The sequence below is a fragment of the Vigna unguiculata genome, chromosome 6 (genome assembly GCF_037176805.1).
Source record: "Vigna unguiculata cultivar grain cowpea cultivar isolate G323 ecotype 2 chromosome 6, ASM3717680v1, whole genome shotgun sequence".
In the NCBI taxonomy this organism is placed as follows: domain Eukaryota; kingdom Viridiplantae; phylum Streptophyta; class Magnoliopsida; order Fabales; family Fabaceae; genus Vigna; species Vigna unguiculata.
The window spans coordinates 32,129,488-32,151,421 of record NC_140797.1 but is presented as its reverse complement, the minus strand read 5'-3'; the positions used below and the strand labels follow the sequence as shown (position 1 = coordinate 32,151,421).

The window sequence follows — 21,934 nt, the reverse complement described above, 5'->3', positions numbered from 1 at the left end:
ATATATATATATATACCAAGTACTATGAAAAGAAAAAAAAACGTTTATTTATTATGAATATTTGATGCACCATGAGAAAAACAAAAAATATAGAAATGATGAGGTTAAATTTGTAAAAGTCTTCTATATCGTTGCAAATCTTTGCAGTTTGTTTATGAGAGATAAAATTTTTGTACAATCATGCAAATCTGTGTGTTCATTCACTCTTAAATTGTTTTAAAGGAACATGAAAATTTTTTGTTATCCATCGGTGCAAATTGGTAGATTGTTAAAATCTATTGAAACGAACACTACCTTAATTTACTTTGCGCTTCTTCCAAATATTATATTTTACAATACAATATTATATTTTACACAATACATTATATTTTACATTATTTAGTACATATTATGTTTCCTAAGCCAGAAAGGAAAGAAATATTATTTAGCTACATTTCTTTCCTTATATATTAGCCTTTAAGTAGGAATGGCAAAATGGGCCTGACCCGATGGACCGGTCCGTCAGCCCGACTGAAAAAGTATGGGCCAGGCCAAGAATTTCAGCCCGCCAGCCCATGACAGTCCGGCCCGTCAAGCCCGCTGGCCAAAACGGACCAGCCTGCGGCCCGTACCACTTACTAAAACACATAAACACGTGCCTTATTTTTTTTATTATCCCTCCTCCCTCACTACTGCGCGCGCCCCCCACCACCAAAAACCACAACTCTGCGACTCTTCTTCCTTCCTGATTCTCATCTTTGCGCCACACACACAGACTCGCTTCTCCTCCACCCACTCGCCGCTGGCCACCACGAAAGACGCTGGCCACCACGTCGCCGCTAGCCATACCTTCTTCTCCTCCACCGTGAGTCACGGTGTGGCTGCCAGAAGCGAGAAAACAGCGCCGTGCACGGAGAACGCAGAGCCACCGTCAGACACTACGATTGGTGGACGATTCCGACCGCCACGACCACCGCCAACACAGGTTTGTTCGTAATTTCCGTTCTGGTTCCCTTTCTCCCAATTTGTAACCTAAATTCTTGATTTCGTAACCCTAGATTTCTGATTTTGTGATTTTCGACCAGGACGACCCATTCTGTGAATCCTAATGGTTGTAGCTGCTGCCATTAATCGTTGTTCATCCTTCAATTTTCCCCCAATTTCAATTTCGTAGCTGCTGCCATTAATTGATCATTTGGTAAACAAGTTTTTTTTTTGTGGTTGCTTTAGAGGTTGATGAAAATTAATTAGGGCTGGAATTGAATGATTTCCTGTACTCTTTAATTCTTCATATGGGGTAGAGCGTTCACAATATGTGAATAGACTAGATTTGGGCACCGTCTTGTTATCTAGCATAACATCAAGCTTTTCTTGTTTGACTAAGGCATGCTTTGCTTTTGTGCTTCAAAGCCCCACAAGTTGAAATGGCTATGTAGTTTGTCAACATGTAAGATGACTGCAAGTTTTGCTAATAAATGTTAATGTAAATATTTGTCAAATTGCATAATTATGGCCACTTAGTTGACTGGACCTGGTCCAAGATGATTAGCTTTACTCATATTTTCATGGATTTTGAACTCAATTTTCTAATTGTTATATTTTAAAACACAAATGTGGAATTTAATTTGTTCAATCTTCACACAATTCTCATGATTTTATGTATGCAATTTGGTTCAGTTGACATCCTAACTTTGAACAATATTAACCTTTTGCTGTAAGTTTGATGTAACTTTGTAGAAGAGTCGGTATACTCATTTTTGTTTTATCATCTTGTTGTTAGGATTTAGTGAACCAGATTTAATATCATGGATGAGCATGAGTCTAATAGTAGTCCTCCTCCAAGTAAAGATCATGAAACTGAAACTGTGTGTAATGAGTATGAGTCTAAGAATGTTGATGCGGTTGAAGAGGATATGGATGATAGTGTAAAACTTAGAGAATCCTCTAGTAGTAAGAAAACTGAGAAGTCAAGAACTTCTGATGTATGGAAATATTTTACAAGGATTGGGGCTGGTGATGATGGAAAAGAAAGGGCAAAGTGTAATGGGTGCAACAAAAAATATGTTATTGGTAGTCAAAATGGCATATCTCATCTGAAGCGTCACATGGAGAAATGTACTAAACTTAAATTTGAATATGTTAGGCAAATGATAGTGGATGGGCAAGGAAAGTTAAAAGCTAGAAGAATAGATCCAATGGTTTGCCGTCAGTTGTTTGCCAATTTAATTATCCAACACGGTTTACCTTTCAACTTTGTTGAGTATGAAGCTCTTAGAATTTGGATAAGCTATATCAATCCTGATGCATGTTTAGTTTCTAGAAATACAATAAAGAATGATGTCATGAAAATACATATGAAAGAAAAAAACATGCTAAAGGAGGAGTTCAGAAAAAACAAAAATAGGATTTGTTTGACATCCGATTTATGGACTTCTATAACTGGTGAGGGATATATTGTTCTGACAGCACATTATGTTAACACAAATTGGAAATTGTGCTCTAAAATTTTAAACTTTTGTCACTTCCCTCCACCTCACACTGGCTTTGAGCTGTCAAAGAAAATAAATGGATTTTTGCATGATTGGGGAATTAAGAAAAGAATATTTTCTTAGACTTTGGATAATGCATCTACTAATGATGTTCTGATTAGAACTTTAAAAAGTGAGCTTCTTTTGCGAAATTCTTTGGTATGTGATGGTGAGCTTATGCATATTCGTTGTTATGCACACATTCTTAACTTGATTGTGCAAGAAGGACTAAAAGCTCTTGGTGATTCATTAGATCATATTAGGGAGAGCATAAAGTATGTAAAGGGTTCTGAAAGTAGGATGATGAAGTTTAAACAATGCATTGAAAAATTAGGGGACATTGATGCAAAAACTGTTTTTTGTATAGATGTTCCTACAAGGTGGAACTCTACTTTTTTTATGCTTGAAAGTGCCCTCAAATATAAATGAGTTTTTGGAAGTTTTCACTTGGTTGATGAGAATTATAAGTATTGTCTGTGTGATGAGAAATGGAAAAAGAGTGAAAAAAATCTGTGTTTTCTTAGTGCCCTTTTATGAGATCACAAATATGATTTCTGCCACATGCTACCCTACATCAAACTTGTACTTTTTACAAGTGTGGACCATCCAAACCCATTTACTGGAAAGCTTAAAAGATGAAGACGAAGTTATCAGATATATGGCTGAAAGGATGTTGGTAAAGTTTGATAAATACTAGGATGAATATAGCACTGTCCTTGCATTTGGGGCAATTTTAGACCCAAGGATGAAGTTGGAAACATTGGGCTATTGCTTTGAGAAGATAGATCCTCTAACTTGGGAAGCAAAGTTAGAGAAGATTAAAGAAAAATTGTACAAGTTGTTCTCTGAATATTGCTCCAAAAATGACACTTCCAATCCCCTAAAGCGTAAGCATAGTGATATGCATATGTCAACAACATCATCCTCAATTGATTCTATCAAGTCCAATGCACTTCATGTAAGTCATATTACTTTCTAGTACATAAATTACTATGCATAAACTTATTGATTAAACTATGATTATGGTTTTTATGTTAGGAATTAAAACAACGCAAGATTCAAGCTTCTGTTAATACGGGGAAGAACCAACTTGACATATACTTGGATGAGCCAACATTGGATGCTAATATTACTGAAAGTATGGATGTTGTTGAATGGTGGAAGAGTAATAATCAACGTTTCTCAGATTTGTCAATCATGGCTAGGGACTTGCTGAGCATTCCAATCACTATTGTTGCATATGAATCTGCTTTCAGCATTGGTTCAAGGATCTTGAATAAGTATAGAAGTCGTCTATTGTCAAAACATGTTGAAGCAATTATTTGTACTAGCAGCTGAATGCATGGGTTTCGTGAATATGGTAACTTCTGAATTTTCAATTCTGACTTAAATATTTTCAATAATAATTCCATGTATTTTTTTAAGATGATGATGATGACAATGGAATAGCTGAGGGTAGTACTTCTAAGGCTGCATCTAATAACCCTGGCACTGAATTGGATATTGATGAAAATTGAAGGTGAGTAACTTAGTTAATATAAATTACAGATACTTAGTTAATATAACTTAGTTATTTTCTTGCCACTATGATGAAATAACTACTGCCACTGTGATCAAATAACTACTGCCACTATGAGTCTGTGATCAAATTGATGTGTGTACTATGATACTATCCTCTGCATGTTCGTGCCTTCCATTTATTTGATTTGTGATCAAACTGATTTGGAGGGTTTATATGCTTCTGCAACACATTGTATTTGTATATTCACTGTGATAATTAATGCTTCTGTTTTTTTTATGTAGCTTGCACTTTGGTTATGTTCCATGCCTAAAGTACTCTCATTCAGACATCTTATTGATGCTGGAACTGCAACCGTGACCTTCATGATGACTATGAAAGAGCCAGACGTCATTTACATTTTGTTTTTAATCATTTCAATTTGTTTGGACTTTGTGATGATGAACTATTGTTGTATTAATGCATATGCAGTCTGTTAATGTAAGCATATTTGCATGTTTTCCAAATGTTTCCTTTTGTGTTGACTTTTCACTGTTGTATCTTTGGTTGTGTTACATAACAGACCACCCTGACTATTATTATAGTCACTGCGCAGGTTATTGTTGTATTAATGCATATGTAGTACTATTACATTTATATACAGGACCTGATTTAAAATCTGATTTTGGGCCACAAAATGAACATATCAGGAAAAGGATGGCGGGCCAGCCCGTCGGCCCACCAACCCACGGGCCGGGCCAAAAAAAACATGTTTCGCCTTGTCGGGCCAACCCGGCCCGACCCATTTAAAATGGGCCAAAAATGGGTCGGACTGACCCGTTTTGACACCCCTACCTTTAAGCAGTTGGAGGAAAGATGTTATGGATAAGATTTATTTGGACTATTGGGGTAGATAAACAGTGAGTCCATTTTGTCCTTCAAGGATAACAAGTGCATTTGGAGTCGTTAGGACAGTGATGGTAGAATTTTCTATTTCTTAAAATGTTACTAAATTATTTATCGCATTTGTTTGACATGCATTTCTTGGGAAGACTGCTAGAATATTAGCGAAGAAGGGATCAAGCGTATTAGGAGTGACCATCTATGATGAGATTATGAAATTTTGATTTTCATACAAAATCATAAAATGAGGAAGTGAGACAAATATCACATAAAAATACAACATATCTAAATAAAATAAAATAAAATAAAATAAAAATTCTTTCAAATCCATAAACTTGATTTTCATCATACTTTATAAAAACTTGGATTAATTTTGTAGTGACTAGTCGATATAAATGAGTCTCATAATGACCAATAAAGTAATCCAAGAGCATCTCATATTGAGTAACAATACTTACTCAATTAAATCCCCAAAGTTATACCTCCAATCACAATAATCAAATATTTATTTATCATAAATTTTATTTTGATATTAAACCATATAATTGTATAAATAAAAAAATAAAATCAGTGCATAACTAAAAATAAATATAAATAAATAAAGAGGACCAGTACATGACTGGAGATAAAGATAAATAAATAAAGGAGAGTAAATATAAATTGAATAAATAAGATCAATGCACAACTGAAAATGAATATAAATAAATAAAAACAGAAACTAAATATAAATTAGAATAAGTTAGTGACACATCATTTAAGATAAATATAAAAGTAAAAAAAATTATGAACATACTAAAAAAATAACAAAAATAAAAGATAAAATGATAGATGTTTTATCTCCCTGTTTCACTTATTGTAATTTATACACACACGGTTAGGCTCTTCTGTTATTTGATACTATGCCAGTCTTTTTCTCCACTGACTTTTTCGTTTCACTTCCTCCTCTCCACTTCTTTCACCCTTTTTCTTTCATCATCTACCTTTGTGTTTATAGTAGTAATGTAATCATTGCATTTGCTTCAAATTAAACCAAATTTTGAGTTACTTTTTTTGTTCAGTTGCACATGGTTTGTCCTTAGAGGATTTTTCCTTTTCTGAGTTATCTTCCATATATGTGGATCTTAACCATTATACAAAATACGTATGTGCATAAAATATTCCTTACATTTAAAGCAGGTTATCTTATAGAAATTAAGCTAAGGTTCTATTGCCAATGTTTTTATTATTATGTTATTTTATATTACTATTATTATTATTTTAATGGTTAAAACTAAATTATTAATTATTTATATAGATTAAAGAATACTAATATTCTTTTATATATATATATATATATATATATATTATTTTTTTCAAACTTTATTTACTATTATTATTTTCTTTAGTAAAAGAAACATCATCTTTAATTAATTAACTAATATATATTTCTTTTGTGAAATAATGAAGATATAAATAACATAACATTTATATATTGTATGTATCATAAAATTTTTGGTGTTATCGTACTGAAATCATTGTAGTATAAATTTGAGATGTTACACTGACCATCCGTTCGGGCTAGCTTGGCTAGACCTTCGTCCTAATCCAGCTTGGGTTGACCATCCACTCGTGTTAGATCGGTCCAACCATCCATTCAAGTTGGCTCGGCCAAACCATCCTCTTAGGTCGGCTCGACTCGACCATCTACCCAATGGCTCGACCTGACCTTCGAAAGATCGACTCATCCCGACATCTGACCCACTCGGTTCAACTTTCAACCTTGATTTACTTGATCAAATACAACTCATGTTGACTCGATTAACTTTGGCTTGGACTAACTCCGCTCGACACGATCCGGGTTGTCTCTTCTCGACCTTTGGCCTCGCTCCACTCACATCGACCATCGCCCTGTACGATTCAACTCGACCATCTTCCCTGGTGGACTCAACACAACCTTCGTCCCTGTACAACTCGACCTTCGTAAGTGGAGTAACAATGAAGTGAAAATGAGTTGAATTTCATCCATAACTGGTGTGAAAATAAAGCTGCAATTTGATTCTACTTGCAGTTTAATGAAACACTGGTTCTTGGTGGCAAATCCTTCTTACTTGAACATAGTTTTCTAGAATCCTTATTCTTAAGTTAGACCAAGCACTCAAGGGATCCGAAAGTATTCCATGTTCAAATACTCTACCAAATCCCAAAATGAAAACATTACTTACTGTGGCATTGAAAATAGACTACAAAAGCAAGATTTGTCACACTGTAACATTGAGGCAGAAACGTGAGGTGAAGGGGAGACATTTTTGAGCTTGGAAGTGATGGGGTGGTGGACGATGCATGAGTTAGAAGCCATATCCACCAAGTGCATGCAGATTTTCTTCTTACACCCTTACATTTCTCTCTTCACCCTACAACTTTATTTATTAGTAACTAAAACAAAAATTGGTAACATCGGAATAACCAATTCTGAAAATTTATGAAAAAATCTTACTTTTTTTAACTATCAGAGCCTGGTTTCAATCCAGGGACCTGTGGGTTATGGACCCACCACGCTTCCTTTGCGCCACTCTGATTTTTGATATTTATATTTTATTATAAAATAAAGTTATAATTATTTATTGGCAATTAAGGTGCATGCTTAAAATAATACAGAAGTTGCACCCTCTAACTCCAGAGGAATGAAAAAAGCAGTATCAATCTTGCTGATATAGAGAAAATTGCAGCGCATTTACTCAAGAAAAACAGCCACTAAAAATCACCTGTTATTCCATTTTTGATATTAAAACTCTAAATGTCAAACTAAACACTCATATTATATGCAAAAAAGTAATTATGTTTGTGCTGTTGCATTTTCTTCTGTACTGAGTCTATATTGGTACTTGGCATGTACTAGTTGATCTGGTCAAGCTAAAAATCTTTTTAACCAGAATGGCAATGCCTTCTATCAATTCCAAGATATTTTACAGTCAAGAGCCCTGCCAAGTGATTTGAAAATACTGCTTTGTGCATTACTTTCAGAGACTAAAATATCTTCTCACTTCTTATTCAAGCTTCATCAATCTCTACCCTTTTACATTTCTATTTAGTTAATGCAAAATGGAGAAGTATTTAAACTTTGTTTGAAGTATTGGAGGGATCAGAGGCCAATCTTTACTTAGTAGTAACAATGTAATGAGATAGTCACATAGGTCTGTCATTATACACTATCTTTTAATCTAATGATAGAATTTAGGTAGAATGAGAGTTGCAGCACATGCAGTTTTTATGCTTCAAGAAAGTGTTTGGTTTGCTAAAATATGTTATATTTTCATTTGTGACAATATTTTTCTACCCAAATTTCCTAAGATTAGAAAATTATGCTTAGCTTTCATTTCTTGACTAGCTCCCTATCTTCACCACCTGTTGTCTACCACTTATTTATTGTGGATTCTCAGTCCTCAATTCTCGAAGATTTTAAAGACCTATTGAGTTATTTTATGTAAGTTTAAAAAGTGAAAATACCGTAATAATCAAACAAAAAAATATTTTGAACAGATATAATGATTTTATTATATTTTTGTGATAGTAGTTTGCAAGTACAAAATTTTGCAGAACGGAGCAACATGAGTGTCATTTTCCCAAAGAACTGAACTATAAAAGGGATATTTTAGTTTCATTATGAGAGTTTTTCCTTTGCAGTTTGGACGTTCAACTTCTTAGTCGAAGTGATATTAAAGCCTGACATATATTCAACGAAAAGAAGCTGCAGTAAACTCTGGACATTTACTCTAACATTCAAAGCAATCTGTTTCAATCCCACATCGACAATGCTAGATATAGTAACAGCAAGAATATACTACAAATATGAAATGTGTCAGTCTAAGAAAGATACTTACCTGGACAGGGTCAATGGATGATCAAGAAGGTCCATGGCTTAGAAAAGTGACATTCATTGCACTTTGAATGGGTGCTTTTCTAAGGTCTGTCCCAGTGACAGAGCCTATGTCATAATTTGTGGAAGTGGGGCCTGCGTTCGCGCGGCCCCTTCTTTTTCTGTGTTAAATTTTTTTATTTTCATGTTCTCTAATAATGTATATCATAAGTAATGTGAAAGAAATTAATCATGTTTGGAAATTCTATGCTTCACCACTCTGTCCCTCCATCTTATAACCTGTGTTGTACTTAGAAGGGATGTTGGCCTAAAGTCTGTTCAGGTGGTACTAGCATATATTATTTAAGTTTATGCATTTTAAATTTGATGTCATGTAAGAGATTTTGTCCGTGTAAGTTGATTGATTCAAGATTTCTTAACAAAAATGCATATCGGTAAAGAATGGACTTCTATCTATTTTCTAGCAGATGGGCAAGATGAGTTGACTCTGTAAGGTATTTTAATAATAAATGGAGGATGAATCAATCACACAGCTTAAAATTGGGTAAAGATAAAGCAGATTTAAAAATCAATTCATCGCAATTCCAACCCAAATCAACTTTCCAACCTAATAGAAGAAATCTATAGTGACTCCAAGAACAAAACTCAGTAATGCATAAGCATAATAGTTAACAGTTGCAGAAGTTTAAAATTTCCAATCAACAAACATCATTCACATTCCTTAGTAGCTGTAATCTCCTAGTAGAGAAAAATAACAAGATAAAAATTACTTAATTGTAACTTAAATAAGACAAAGAACAGACATATTTGGTTCTATCTTCATTACTGCCTCTTTTATTCAATTATGTTCCTGCCTACTTTCCCCTGTAAAAAACTGTTAAAAAGTTCCAATCTTATCCTAAAAATGAAAGCATGGAAGCAAGAACAGGATATGAACAATCTTATTAAACTACTAAGTATGAGAATAAGAACTCTCCTCCAAGGGTTTCTCCTTCCCAAGAAGACTTCCTCTTTCCTCACAAACCTTTTCTAATTCTCTGAATGTGCCTTTATTTACCAAATCGATTCCCTCAATCTAACCCCTTTAAGAACATGAACTCACTTTTCTATTCTTCTAGCCACATGAAATTGGAAAATCCTAATGTTAAAGGAAAAATATCCCCACTTCTTAAAGCCACCCCCAAAACACATACCAGCAATACATAAGCACAATCTCTCATGTCAAATCTCACCAAGCTCAAATTTTTTCAAACAACTAACAAGCACAATATTATCTTATCCCTTAATGTAATTTTCTAACACAAACAACAATGAACTTGTACAGCATTACCACGTGCACAAGCATGACACAATTGTGAGAACTACCAAATTTAAAAGCTTCAATCACCAACCTGCTCCACATCATCTCTGTCAAAGTCATCACGGCTTTGGCTGCCATAAATGCCAGCACCTTCGGCATCAACACCGTTCTTCCCGAACCTGAACCAGCACGTGGCTCTGGAGCCGTTGGAGGGGCCAATTCTAGAGGTGAGGCTGAGCCACCCAACACTTTTTTTTGTGCCCAGAAACCTTGAAGCCAAGTCTGAGGCAGAAACGTGAGGTGAAGGGGAGAAATTTTTGAGCTTGGAAGTGACGGGGTGGTGGGTGATGCATGAGATAGAAGCCATTGCTGTTGAGTTTTGAAACAGCAAGCTTGTGTTGTGAAACTTTCACTTCATTTGGTGTTATGTTGCTATCCACACACGTGTCTCATAGATGCTATCCCAACTGGAAGCAGAGTTTCTATGTACACCTCTACATTTCTCTCTTCACCCTACAACTTTATTATTTTATTAGTAACTTAAACTAGAATTGTGAACATAGGAATAATCGATGAAAATTTATAAAAAAAAAAAAAAACTTTCAAATATCAGAGCCTGGTTTCGATCATTTTATTGATAACTTAAACTAGAATTGTGAACATAGGAATAATCGATGAAAATTTTTTGAAAAGAAAAAACTTTCAAATATGAAAGCTTGGTTTCGATCCACGACCTGGACCCACCACACTTCCGCTGTGCCACTCTGATTTTTTATATTTATTATTTTATTATAAGATAAAGTTATAATTATTTAATGGCAATCAAGATGCATGGTTCAAATAATATACAGAAGTTGCAAACTATGGACTAAATTCAGCCTCTAACTCCAGAGGAATGAAAAAGCAGTATCGATTTTGCTGATATGGACAAAATTGCAGCACATTTACTCATGAAGAACAGCCACTAAAAAATCACCTGTCAGTCCATTTTTGATATTAAAACTCTAAATTTCAAACTAAACAGAACTCGTATTATATGCAGAAAGTAATTATATTTGTGCTGCTGCATTCTCTCCTGTATTGAGTCTATATTAATACTTGGCGGCATGTACTGCCTGATGTGGTCAAGCTAAAATTCTTTTGAATCAGAATGACAATGCCTTCTATCAATTCCAAGATATTTTACAGTCAAGAGCCCTGCCAAGTGATTTGAAAATACTGCTTTGTGCATTACTTTCAGAGACTAAAATATCTTCTCACTTCTTATTGAAGCTTCATCAATCTCTACCCTTTTACATTTCTATTTAGTTAATGCAAAATGGAGAAGTATTTAAACTTTATTTGAAGTATTGGAGAGATTAGAGGTCAATCTTTACTTAGTAGTAACGATGTAATGAGATAGTCACATAGGTCTGTCATTATACACTAACTTTTAATCGAATGATAGCGAGTGATAGTAGTTTGCAACTATAGAATTTTGCTGAACCAACTTTTAAACTTCACGTCTTCTGCCCAAAAGAATTGAACTCTAATAGGGATCTTTTAGTTTCGTTATGAGAGTTTTCCTTTTGCAGTTTGGGCGCTCAATTCCTTAGTTGGAGTGATACTAAAGCCAGACATAATCCAACGAACAGAGGCAACAGTAAACTCTGAACATTTATTCTAACATTCAAAGCACTCTGTCCCAATCCCACATCGACGATGCTAGATATAATAACAGGAAGAACAGACTACAAATATGAGATGTGTCTCCGTAAGAAACATACTTACCTGGACAGGGTCTATGGATGATCAGAAATGTTCATGGCCTAGAAAAGTGACGTTCATTGCACTTGGAATGGGTGCTTTTCTAAGGTCTGTCCTAGTGACAGAGCTTATGTCATAATTTGTGGTAGTGGGGCCTGCGTTCGCGCGGCCCCTTCTAATTCCATGTTTTAAGGGTTTTTATTTTAGTTATCTTAGATATTGCATATTGTATACTATCTGTGTAATAAACTTAAACTTCTACCACTATGGCTTAAATCAGGGAATTTCCTGTTACTTTCACTCTACAAACTTCAGTTCTAGATGTTCACTGCTTGGGAACTTGAGTCTTTTCTACAACTTAGTCTAAAAATTTGATGTTCATTACTTGGGAACTTGGAAAGTCTTTATTCTTTTAGATCACCATCAAGAAATGGATTCCCTTTGTGAAGGAAAGTGTAGACCACTGACACATCAATTAGTTCTCTTCTCATAGTCTGCCAGAATAGTTCTTTACTTCAAACAAAGAATAGAGACTACTGGGAAAAGAAATGAATCATGTTTGGGGATTCTTTACTTCTTATTGTCTATTGGAATAATTTTTTGGCAATGTCTCAATCCTCATTCCACCCTATCTCAAAATCTCAATATTGCAAAAGTACTTTGTTTCTTTATCAGTTTTGTATGAAGTCAGAGACTTGATACCTCAATCTTGCTGCAAAGCTCTATTGCTTCTTTAACTAATATTTCATAGTCTTAAATTCTCAAGCCACTCTTTCCCTCCATCTTATAGCAAAAAATATAGTTTCTTTCTTCGGGATTTTTCTATAAAGTCACAAAATCTCCCACAAGTCTGTCCTTCAGTCTTATCACAGAAAAAGAAATGTCTATTCGGACAAATCCCATGAAAGCAGTGCCTACATTGTTGAAACGTTTGGTGAGTGTAGACAAACAAGCAAAATTGAAGGATTTGAAAAGTGAGTTGACCAACATAAAGGATTTGTTTTCCAAGGTGAAGAAAAATGAACAAGAACTACTTGATAAGTTAACAAAGGTGGATGGCTATCTTCGCAACAACAACATACCTAAGTTGATGGAAGACGAGAAAAAGATTTGCCAGGAAATAAAGGAATCAACTGAAAGGTTGCTGCCAGCCGATCAAATCCAACAACCTGAAAAAGAAAATAAAGAAACTACTGAATCACCAGGAAAAACAAAGCTGGATCAAATAGAAGAAGTGAACGCATCACCTGAGGAGTTGAAACTGATCGAGAAAAATTATGACAGCCTTGATGATCATGAAATGAGATTCTTGAAGTCTCTGTTACATTTACCAGAGAATTCTGTTATGAAGAGAAGGAATATAATCCTTTGGTGGGTTGGAGTTGGTTTAGGTGAAACGAAAGCACCAAAGGAAAATGGTGAATATGTGTTTGGAAAGTTTATGGATCTTAACTTAATTGTACCACATAAGTATGACTTTGTGAATAAATTATTTAAAGTTAATCCTTTGGTCTATGGTATTCATGAATTAAGGAAGAAAGTAAATGATGAAGAGAAGAAGCCTTTTGGAACTTATTCAGAAATGGTTACCTCATCTCATCACAGTCATACTCCGCCTGCATGTTTAGCACTTAACAAACGAAAAGTTGAACTTAATGATGCGTTTGGTTCTAAATCTAACGATTTCACAGGTATTTTTAATACTGGTGCAAGTTATCTTATATTTGGATCCCAAAGGATGGCCAAAATGAAGCATTTGCAGGTGCTTCAACTTGGTCGTTGGCTGCACGCTTCACCAGAACATCATATTGAAGTGAACAGCGAAGAATTCTTGAAGGAGTTAAGGGATCAAGAGGCTTTGAGATATCTTAGCCTTCGTGAAATATCTAGAATATCTCAACTGCCAGACTCCATTTTTCAACTTCAGAGCCTAGAGACTCTTGATCTCAAGGCCTGTCATAACCTAGAAACATTACCAAGTGATATTGCATTGTTGAGAAACCTCAAACATTTGAATCTGTCTCAATGCTACTTGTTGGATAGAATGCCAAAGGGGATTGACAAGCTGACTAAGCTTGAAGTACTAAAGGGATTTGTGATTGGTAATTCTGACAAGACTCCTTGCAAAATATCAGATCTTGCACATTTGCCAAAACTAAAGCAGCTCAGCATGCATATTGGAAGTGGGGCTATGATCCCAGATATAGGGTTTGAAACATTGGAAGACTTGTCAGTGCTTGAGAAACTAAAAATATCATGGGGTGTGTTTGACATAAGGTACTCTAACATTCAGGTTAATTTGCCTCTAAAGTTGAAAAAGTTGCATCTTGAAGGCTTTCCAGGACAAGACATTCCAGAATGGTTGAAACCTGAAAAGATAATCTCAAGTTTGTGTGAGCTATATATTACGGGAGGAAAACTCCAAAGTGTGGATATCCAAGGATATACTCATGTGTCTTGCTCATTGAAGATCATACGTCTCAAGTACTTACAACATTTAAATATTAACTGAACCAACACATTTGCTGGATCTGTTACCTGCTGTGTAGTACAGAGAAATAAAATATGCTCTAAATCATCATGAATTTTAATAGAGAGCATTCTGAGTGAAGAAAGGTTAAAGTATGTGTCTATGTCGTACTGCTGCTATTTACAGAATTTTATATACATGTTCTAAATTTTCTGTTGTGCCTAGCTATGTTTTTCAGGTAAGAATAAAGATAAGCTGAAAAAAACAGAGAAACATGCCTTATATGACAATATCTACGGTACTGAATCATGCATTATGAGATTCTTAGGTGGTACTGAATCTTAGGTGATATATGATTCAATTCATTTTAACTAAATCTACGGTAAACTTCCCAAAAAATGCAACAATATATTCATACACTGAACGCGCTGTATGTTACTATAGTATCTTCTTTCACTGTCCACTGCAATTGCAATGCATACTTCTTCCACATTTAACTTCCCCTTATGAGTCCAGGGATTCATTAGGTCAGGATTTCCTTCTAAATGACATGAAACACAAGTAACAAACCTCAGTTCTTAGAAAAGGCCAACATAACAAAACTAAAGATAAAAATTGTTGTGTTTGGAAATACGAAAAATATTCTTCTAAACATAGAATATAACTAAGTTGTCCTTCAATTTTAGTGAACTAAGACTGTAATACTGATTTAAAATTACACAGCCCCATTACACATCTCCCAACCAAATAATGATGTAATACTTTTTCACTCTACTGTATAACCTTTTGTGTTTTTTAGCGAATGCATATTGGGAGGATGTTTAAAGAGTGAAACTACTAACCACGATTTTTTATTTCTTTTATAGATTCAATGAAATTGACACAAAATAGAAAGACGAGGTAGTAAGAGAGAGAGATACTTTCATTGAGTTGTTACCTGTTGCGTAGTACTGAGAAATAAAATATTCTCTTAATCATCATGAATTTTAATAGAGAGCATTCTGACTGAAGAAAGGTTAAAGTATGTGTCTATGTCGTACTGCTATTTACAGAATTTTATATACATGTTCTAAACTTTCTGTTGTGCCTAGCTATGTTTTTCAGGTAAGAATAAAGATAAGCTGAAAAAAACAGAGAAATTTCTATACCTACATATGGTGTATATATTTACCTACCTCACATATCCTCAACTTCTGTAATTGATATTGAAAGAAGAGTGCTGATAAGTTCATAACTGATGCATGAGCACAACTATTTTGCAAAATTTATCATCAACACCTATACCTCTCAAGATTGCTTAATCGAAATTTCTTTGGTCATTTCTCAGTAACTCTGCTTAATAGAGCATGCATTATGTGATTCTTAGGTGGTACTGAATCTTAGGTGATATATGATTCAATTCATTTTAACAAAATCTACAGTAAAATTCCCAAAAAAATACAATATATATCATCATACACTGAACGTGCTGTGTGTTATTATAGTATCCTCTTCCACTGTCCACTGCAATTGCATTGCATGCAATCACATAAGCAGACTTCTTCCACATGAAACTTCCCTTTATCAGTCCAGGATTCATCAGGTCAAGATTTCCTTCTAAATTACATGGAACACAAGTAACCAACCTCAGTTCATAGAAAAGTCCAACATAACAAAACCTAAGATAAAACTGTATGTGTTTGGAAATAAGAAAAGTATTCTTCTAACATAGAATATAACTAAGTTGTCATTGAATTGTAGTGAACTAAGGAATATATAGTACTTTTTCACTCTACAATATAACCTTTTGTGATTTTTAGTTAATGCATATTGGGAGGATATTTAGAGAGTGAAACTAGTGTAATAATGACGTAAAAATTTATATTTTATAGATACAATGAAATTGACACAAAATAGAAAGAAGAGGTAAAAAGAGAATAATGATCTTGAAATATTTTTGTGATGATAGATTACAGCAACCAATTCAGAATGGAGCAGGTCTAGTTCAAGGTATAGAACTCAAATAATACAGGATTTCCATAACTGGTGTGAAATTAAAGCTGCAATGTTGGTTCTACTTGCAGTATATTAATGAAACACCGGTTCTTGAAGGCAAATCCTTCCTACTTTGAACATAGTGTACCTGAATCCTTTTTCTTAAGTTAAACCAAGCACTCAAGGGATCTGAAACCATTCCAAATCCAAATACTCAACCAAATCCCACATTGAAAATATTACTTACAGTGGCACTGAAAATACACTACAAAACTAAGATTTGTCACACTAAGAAACATACTTACCTGGGTGGGGTTTATGGATGATCAACAAGGTCCATGGCCTAGGGAAGTAACTTTCATTGCACTTAGAAAAGGGTGCTTCTTTAAGGTCTGTCCACGTGACAGAGCCTACATCATAATTTCTGGTAGTAGGGGCCTGCGTCCGCGCGGCCTCTTTTGATTTAGTTTCTTAAGTTTTGTTCCTTGGTTAGTTTAATGGTTACCAATGTTTGTTAGTGTTTTACTTTTGTTCTTGTGTTGTCTTGCATTATATTTTCTGTCTTTAGTTTACTCTTAGGCAAGATGTGTAGTGAAATGTTATGCAGCTTTTCAATGCACTTGTTTCATACATGTTTAATATTGCTCCTTGTAATCCTTCTCTACAGGGGAAAGTTCAATCAAAGCATGCATCACTCAGTCATCACCTCTAAATAAATCTCAGTTGACACGTTAATTCCATGGAGAACAATAACATAAACATACTTCTTCCACATCTACACAATAAAAAAAAAAAACAAAAACTCTAAACCTAAGAAAATGTTCTTTAATTTCTTCTGTCATGAATTCTGAGTTTAAAAGTATTGTTCTTAATTTGTTATGTTATGAATAAATTGTTTCGTAATGCAATTCTGAGTTGAAGTATTGTTCTTAATTTGTTATGTTATGAATAAATCTAAGCTTGTGTTTGTACGACGCATTCAACAATTCCAAGAATTTGAATGGAATAATTGGAATAAATCTAACCTTGTGTTTATATGATGCATTTTCTTGATTGGATAATGTAATTTAATTTTTGTTTTAAGGAAACTCAATTTTATCTTTGAACCATGAGTTAAGTTAGATCAACTTTTGATCTGGGATGACTTGTCTTGATTTTCGATTCGGCCGACTCTCGAATATTTAACTTGGACCAACTAGGATCAAGCTTTAGCTTGGGTCGACTCATCTCGACCTTCAACTAGAATCGATTGATTTCAACCTTTAGCTCAGACTGACTCGACTCAATCTTCAACGCGCGATATCTTAGACTCGAACTTCGACACATAAGCCGATGCAACTCAAACTTTAACACACAATCCAAGATGACTTGGTACGACCTTTAGCCCGGCCAACTCGACTCGACCTTCGACTCTGGTCGACTCGTTATAACCTTTGGCCCTAGCCAAATCGTCATGACCTTCGACCCTCAATCACTAGTTCGGGCTAACTCGGATCAACCTTTCGCATGGGCCGACTCGACTCGATTATCGACACTAATCGACTTGGCTCAACCTTTGGCGCAGGGCAACATGGCACGACCTCCGACCTTAGTCTCCGTGGCTTGACCACCGACTCGAGCCAACTTAACTCGAGTCAACATTCGTCTAGACCGACTTGACTTGACCTTTGGCCCGAGTCGACTCGACTTGACCTTTGGTCTCGACTGCTGGATTGATCTGACTCAACTCGACCTTTGGTCTCGACTGCTGGATTGATGTGACTCAACTCGACCTTTCTTTTAGGTTGACTCAGTTTGACCTTTGACCCATGCCTACTTGACTCGATTTCAACTTGTGCCAACTCGACTTTGGAGATATCCGACTCAGCTAGACATTAGTCCAAAGCCAACTCGTCTCAACCTTCAACCTTGGTTAATTGGGCTCGATTTTCAGCTCGGGCCAATTCGGCTTGATCATATCCAGTGATCGACTCGACCTTTGTCTAAGGTAGACTTGGATCGACCAATTGGATTGTTTCAACTCGACCTTTGGCCCTAGTCGACTTCGAACTTCGACCGAGACGACATAACTCAACTGTTGTCCCAGGTCGACTCGGCTTGACTTTCGACCTAGACTGACTCGACCTGACCTTCATCTTGGATCAACTCGACCTCCGATCTAAAACTTTTGGATCATGTAGAGTTTTTTCCATTTCATTTTCGTTCTTTTCTAAGTGAATTTCTAGTTCTATTTATTTTAGTGATGTAATTTTTTTTTAAGAGCAAAGGACAGCTATTTATTTTTTAAGTTGATTAAATAAATCTAATTAGCTGAAATACTTAAAAAAGTTATATCACGCCTAAATTAAAGAAACAGAAAATACAATTATATATGTTCACATGTATTTTTTTTGTCCATACACACTTGCATTCGAAAAAATTATTTATAAACCTCCTTATCTATCCTTGCAGCTTATTGTACATGTGGCTATTCCATATATATATATATATATATATATATATATATATATATATATATATATATATATATATATATATATATATATATATATTAGTTCTAATTAATGTAATCAACATAAAAAATGGCAGATTAAATTTACTTCAAAATTGAGTAGGTTTTCTTCAAGCACTGTTAGAATTATCTATATAATACATCTGAAAAATTGGTTAAACAAACGACAATAATGCATCATTTTAAAATTATGTTTCAAAGCATTATATTATATTATGGTTTAATTAATCGGAAGGTACCCAGTTTGGTACTAGAGTGTCAAATTGGTACCCGCTTTTAAAAAAGTGTCAATTGCATCCCAACTTTTGAAAATTGCTTCAATTAGGTCCCTTTCAGACAGAGTTGACTAACGCCGTTAGTCAACGTGCCACGTGTCAATCTGTGGTTTTTTTGATTTTTTTTTTTTAAAAATTAATTTTTTTTTTAATTTTTTAATTTTTTTTAAAATTTTTTAAAAAAAAAAATTCAAGTCCCTATGTGTGCCACGTGGCATTGTCAGTGCCACGTGGCATTGTAATGCCACGTGTCAGTGTCACTATTAGATGTCATTATTTTGATTTCGATTTGGTCCCCATTTATGTTTTTTCGTTTCAATTTAGTACCTACTTATGTGTATTTGATTCAATTTTGACCTAATAATTTTTAATAATTAAAATACTTTTTAATAAAATTAAAAGTAATTAAGTATAAAAGTTTAAAAAAAATTAAGTATTTGATATTTATATTAAAATTTAGTGATAAAAGTCATTTTAGTAGTTATAAATAGCATAACATTCATACAAATAATAAATTTGGTCTGAAATTAAGAGAAACATTATAAATATTAGTACTTAATTTTGTAAAAATATTTATACTTAATTATTTTTAATCTTATAAAAAATGGATTACAAAAATATTTTAATTATTAAAAAAAAATTGGGACAAAATTGAATCAGATACACATACTTAGGTACTAAATTGAAACAAAAAGACATATGTGGGGACCAAATCGAAATCAAAACAATGACATCTAATAGTAACACTGACACGTGGCATTACAATGCCACGTGGCACTGACAATGCCACGTGGCACACACAGGGACTTGACACGTGGCATTTTTAATTTTTAAAAAAAAAATTAAAAAAAAAATTAAAAAATTAAAAAAAAATTAATTTTTTTTTAAAAAAAAAATCAAAAAAACCACAGATTGACACGTGGCACGTTGACTAACGGCGTTAGTCAACTCTGTCTGAAAGGGACCTAATTGAAGCAATTTTTAAAAGTTGGGATGCAATTGACACTTTTTTAAAAGCGGGTATCAATTTGACACTCTAGTACCAAACTGGGTACCTTCCGATTAATTAAACCTTATATTATCTGAAACACAATTTTAAGCAATCTACAATCTAACAAAGAAAAAGTATTTATTATGTAAGAAAAAAAATCTACAATAACTAAGAAAAGAAATTATTTGAACAAACATCAACTTAACCTCATTTATTATATTCATATCTTTGTTTTCTTATTTTAGTCTTTGAAGTTCTTTCATTTACCTTATTCCTTGCACGCAAGCTTTTCCATTTCCTTTGTGCTTTCTTACCTTGTGAACTAATATGAATAATTTTAGTTACGAATAATTTGTCCATTTCCTTAGTTACGATTTTTTTTCTAAATACATGCGAAAAAAATAATTATCGTCACATGGTGCCTAAGGATACATTTGGACAAAAGTCCATATGTAAAATATCTTTATGTAAATTATTATTTACGTACGAATATAAATCCATAAATAAATATTTTTAGAGTGGTAGTGGTGGATAGAGTAAGTAAAGTTGTTCATTTCATGGCCTTAGTTTTAAAATCCAGAAAATACGTTCCAAAATAATCAATCCAGAAAATATAAAAAATAAGGAGGTGTAAGGATTTTTATTATAATTTGAATAAAGATAGTTTGAGAATTACAACTTTTATAGGAATGCAGAAAGGGAAAATGGGAGGTACAGGAAGAAAGAGCCAAGAAAAGTAAAAGTTTGAATCAGTTGACGACACCACTCTACAAATGAACACTGAGACAATGTTATGTTTGTTATGAAATTGAAATATTTATCTTTCTTCTGAGGTTGCTTCTATCAAGCAACAACTGTTTTCACACTAGTTTTGATGGTTCCAGTGCATTAGATTGAATTTTTGCAGCCAATCGTTTTGTAGACTATCATCAAACACCTTTAACATGGGTGGTCTCGCCCTTAGTTGGTTTTAGCTAGCGAGTTGTTTTCTATATTTCCTATACACCTCCTCAAAATGTTTTCTTGTTTTTGAGCAAGAACTTTCTCATACCTTCTCATACACGTTAAGGTTGTTACATTCGAAAATAGGCCAAATCTTTTGCACAAATCAACTCTTTTCATCTTCAAACTTCTTTAATATAGAATTTTCCCCTACATTTGTTCTCATTTTTAGCTTCTAAATTAGTTTCTCTAATTTTCAGGAGTTCCTTTGCATTAAGAAAATTTCGCATTCAATTGTTTTGCAAATTGATTTTTCCTAATTGTTTATTTTTCTAGTTCAACTATCGAATAGCAATTGAAGCTCACATAGAGATTTAGCAATCTTTAGGATTCATTGTCACGAGATGTAGTATATAGGTAAAGACATATCTTCAAAAATAAAAAAAGATCGAAATATATTTTCAAAATATTCTTCTTTAACACGTGAATAAAGTTCTTAAAACTCAATCACCATTTTCTCATCTTCATAGGTTATCCTTAGCATTTGTGATAGATACTTGTGTCAATATTGTTTGTTGGTCTTCTAAATAAAAATTTATATATCATGAACATAAATATGGATATTAGTTTGTCTAGAAGAATAAAAAATGGTGACTATTACACTCTTCCTTTGATCCATAAGTCTTAAAGGATGCTGCAAAGATTTTGTTGACGAAATTTACTGTTTTGAAGCCTTCACAACAAAATTCATTCGTGCAAATTATTCTTTCTGAAGGTTTTGTATTTTTCCACAAATAAATATAGCAAGTATTTTGATCTTGAGAATATTGTTCTTCGATATAAAAAAATCGAAAAACAAGACCAAAATATTTGCTATATTTATTTTTGGAAAAATACAAATCATTCAATTCTGAAAACACATTTAGCAACCATGAATTTTTTATGATGATTCCCAACCAGTGA

At 33.9% G+C, this 21,934-nt stretch overlaps 2 protein-coding genes and 3 non-coding genes across 8 annotated transcripts; 4 read left to right on the top strand and 1 right to left on the bottom strand.

Moving 5' to 3' along the window:
* Window positions 1-6,357: 6,357 nt before the first annotated feature.
* Window positions 6,358-11,986, bottom strand: LOC114186775 (protein LHCP TRANSLOCATION DEFECT-like). 4 transcript variants are annotated; one of them, XR_014995854.1, is made up of 3 exons: window positions 10,153-10,545; window positions 7,382-7,458; window positions 6,358-7,298 (listed from the first exon to the last, which is right to left on the bottom strand). XR_014995854.1 is itself a non-coding variant. In XM_028074785.2 (2 exons), exons 1-2 carry the CDS (start codon window positions 10,426-10,428, stop codon window positions 6,681-6,683), a joined length of 459 nt encoding a protein of 152 aa, XP_027930586.2. In that variant the 5' UTR covers window positions 10,429-10,508; the 3' UTR covers window positions 6,358-6,680. The 4 variants fall into 4 exon arrangements, 1 of the variants encoding a protein (XP_027930586.2); XR_014995852.1 differs by having other exon boundaries at window positions 6,358-7,458; window positions 10,153-11,986; XR_014995853.1 differs by lacking the exon at window positions 7,382-7,458 and having other exon boundaries at window positions 10,153-11,986.
* LOC114189339 (U1 spliceosomal RNA) lies at window positions 8,758-8,917 on the top strand. Its single transcript, XR_003605642.2, has one exon. It is a non-coding gene; the product is annotated as a U1 spliceosomal RNA (small nuclear RNA).
* LOC114189354 (U1 spliceosomal RNA) lies at window positions 11,824-11,983 on the top strand. Its single transcript, XR_003605657.2, has one exon. It is a non-coding gene; the product is annotated as a U1 spliceosomal RNA (small nuclear RNA).
* A 573-nt stretch (window positions 11,987-12,559) lies between the features above and the next one.
* LOC114188467 (uncharacterized) lies at window positions 12,560-14,319 on the top strand. The gene has a single exon (XM_028077039.2). It carries the CDS (start codon window positions 12,688-12,690, stop codon window positions 14,317-14,319), a length of 1,632 nt encoding a protein of 543 aa, XP_027932840.2. The 5' UTR covers window positions 12,560-12,687.
* A 2,229-nt stretch (window positions 14,320-16,548) lies between these two features.
* On the top strand, window positions 16,549-16,710 carry LOC114189356 (U1 spliceosomal RNA). Its single transcript, XR_003605659.2, has one exon. It is a non-coding gene; the product is annotated as a U1 spliceosomal RNA (small nuclear RNA).
* The last annotated feature ends 5,224 nt before the right edge of the window (window positions 16,711-21,934 follow it).

Excerpts from the sequence above, each read along its gene's own strand:
- LOC114188467 (XM_028077039.2), top strand. The coding sequence starts at position 12,688 with ATGTCTATTCGGACAAATCCCATGAAAGCAGTGCCTACATTGTTGAAA.
- LOC114186775 (XM_028074785.2), bottom strand. The coding sequence starts at position 10,428 with ATGGCTTCTATCTCATGCATCACCCACCACCCCGTCACTTCCAAGCTC. Across the intron at positions 6,864-10,152 it reads ACAGAGATGATGTGGAGCAG|GTCGAGTTGTACAGGGACGA; the intron begins GTTGGTGATTGA and ends CCACTTACGAAG.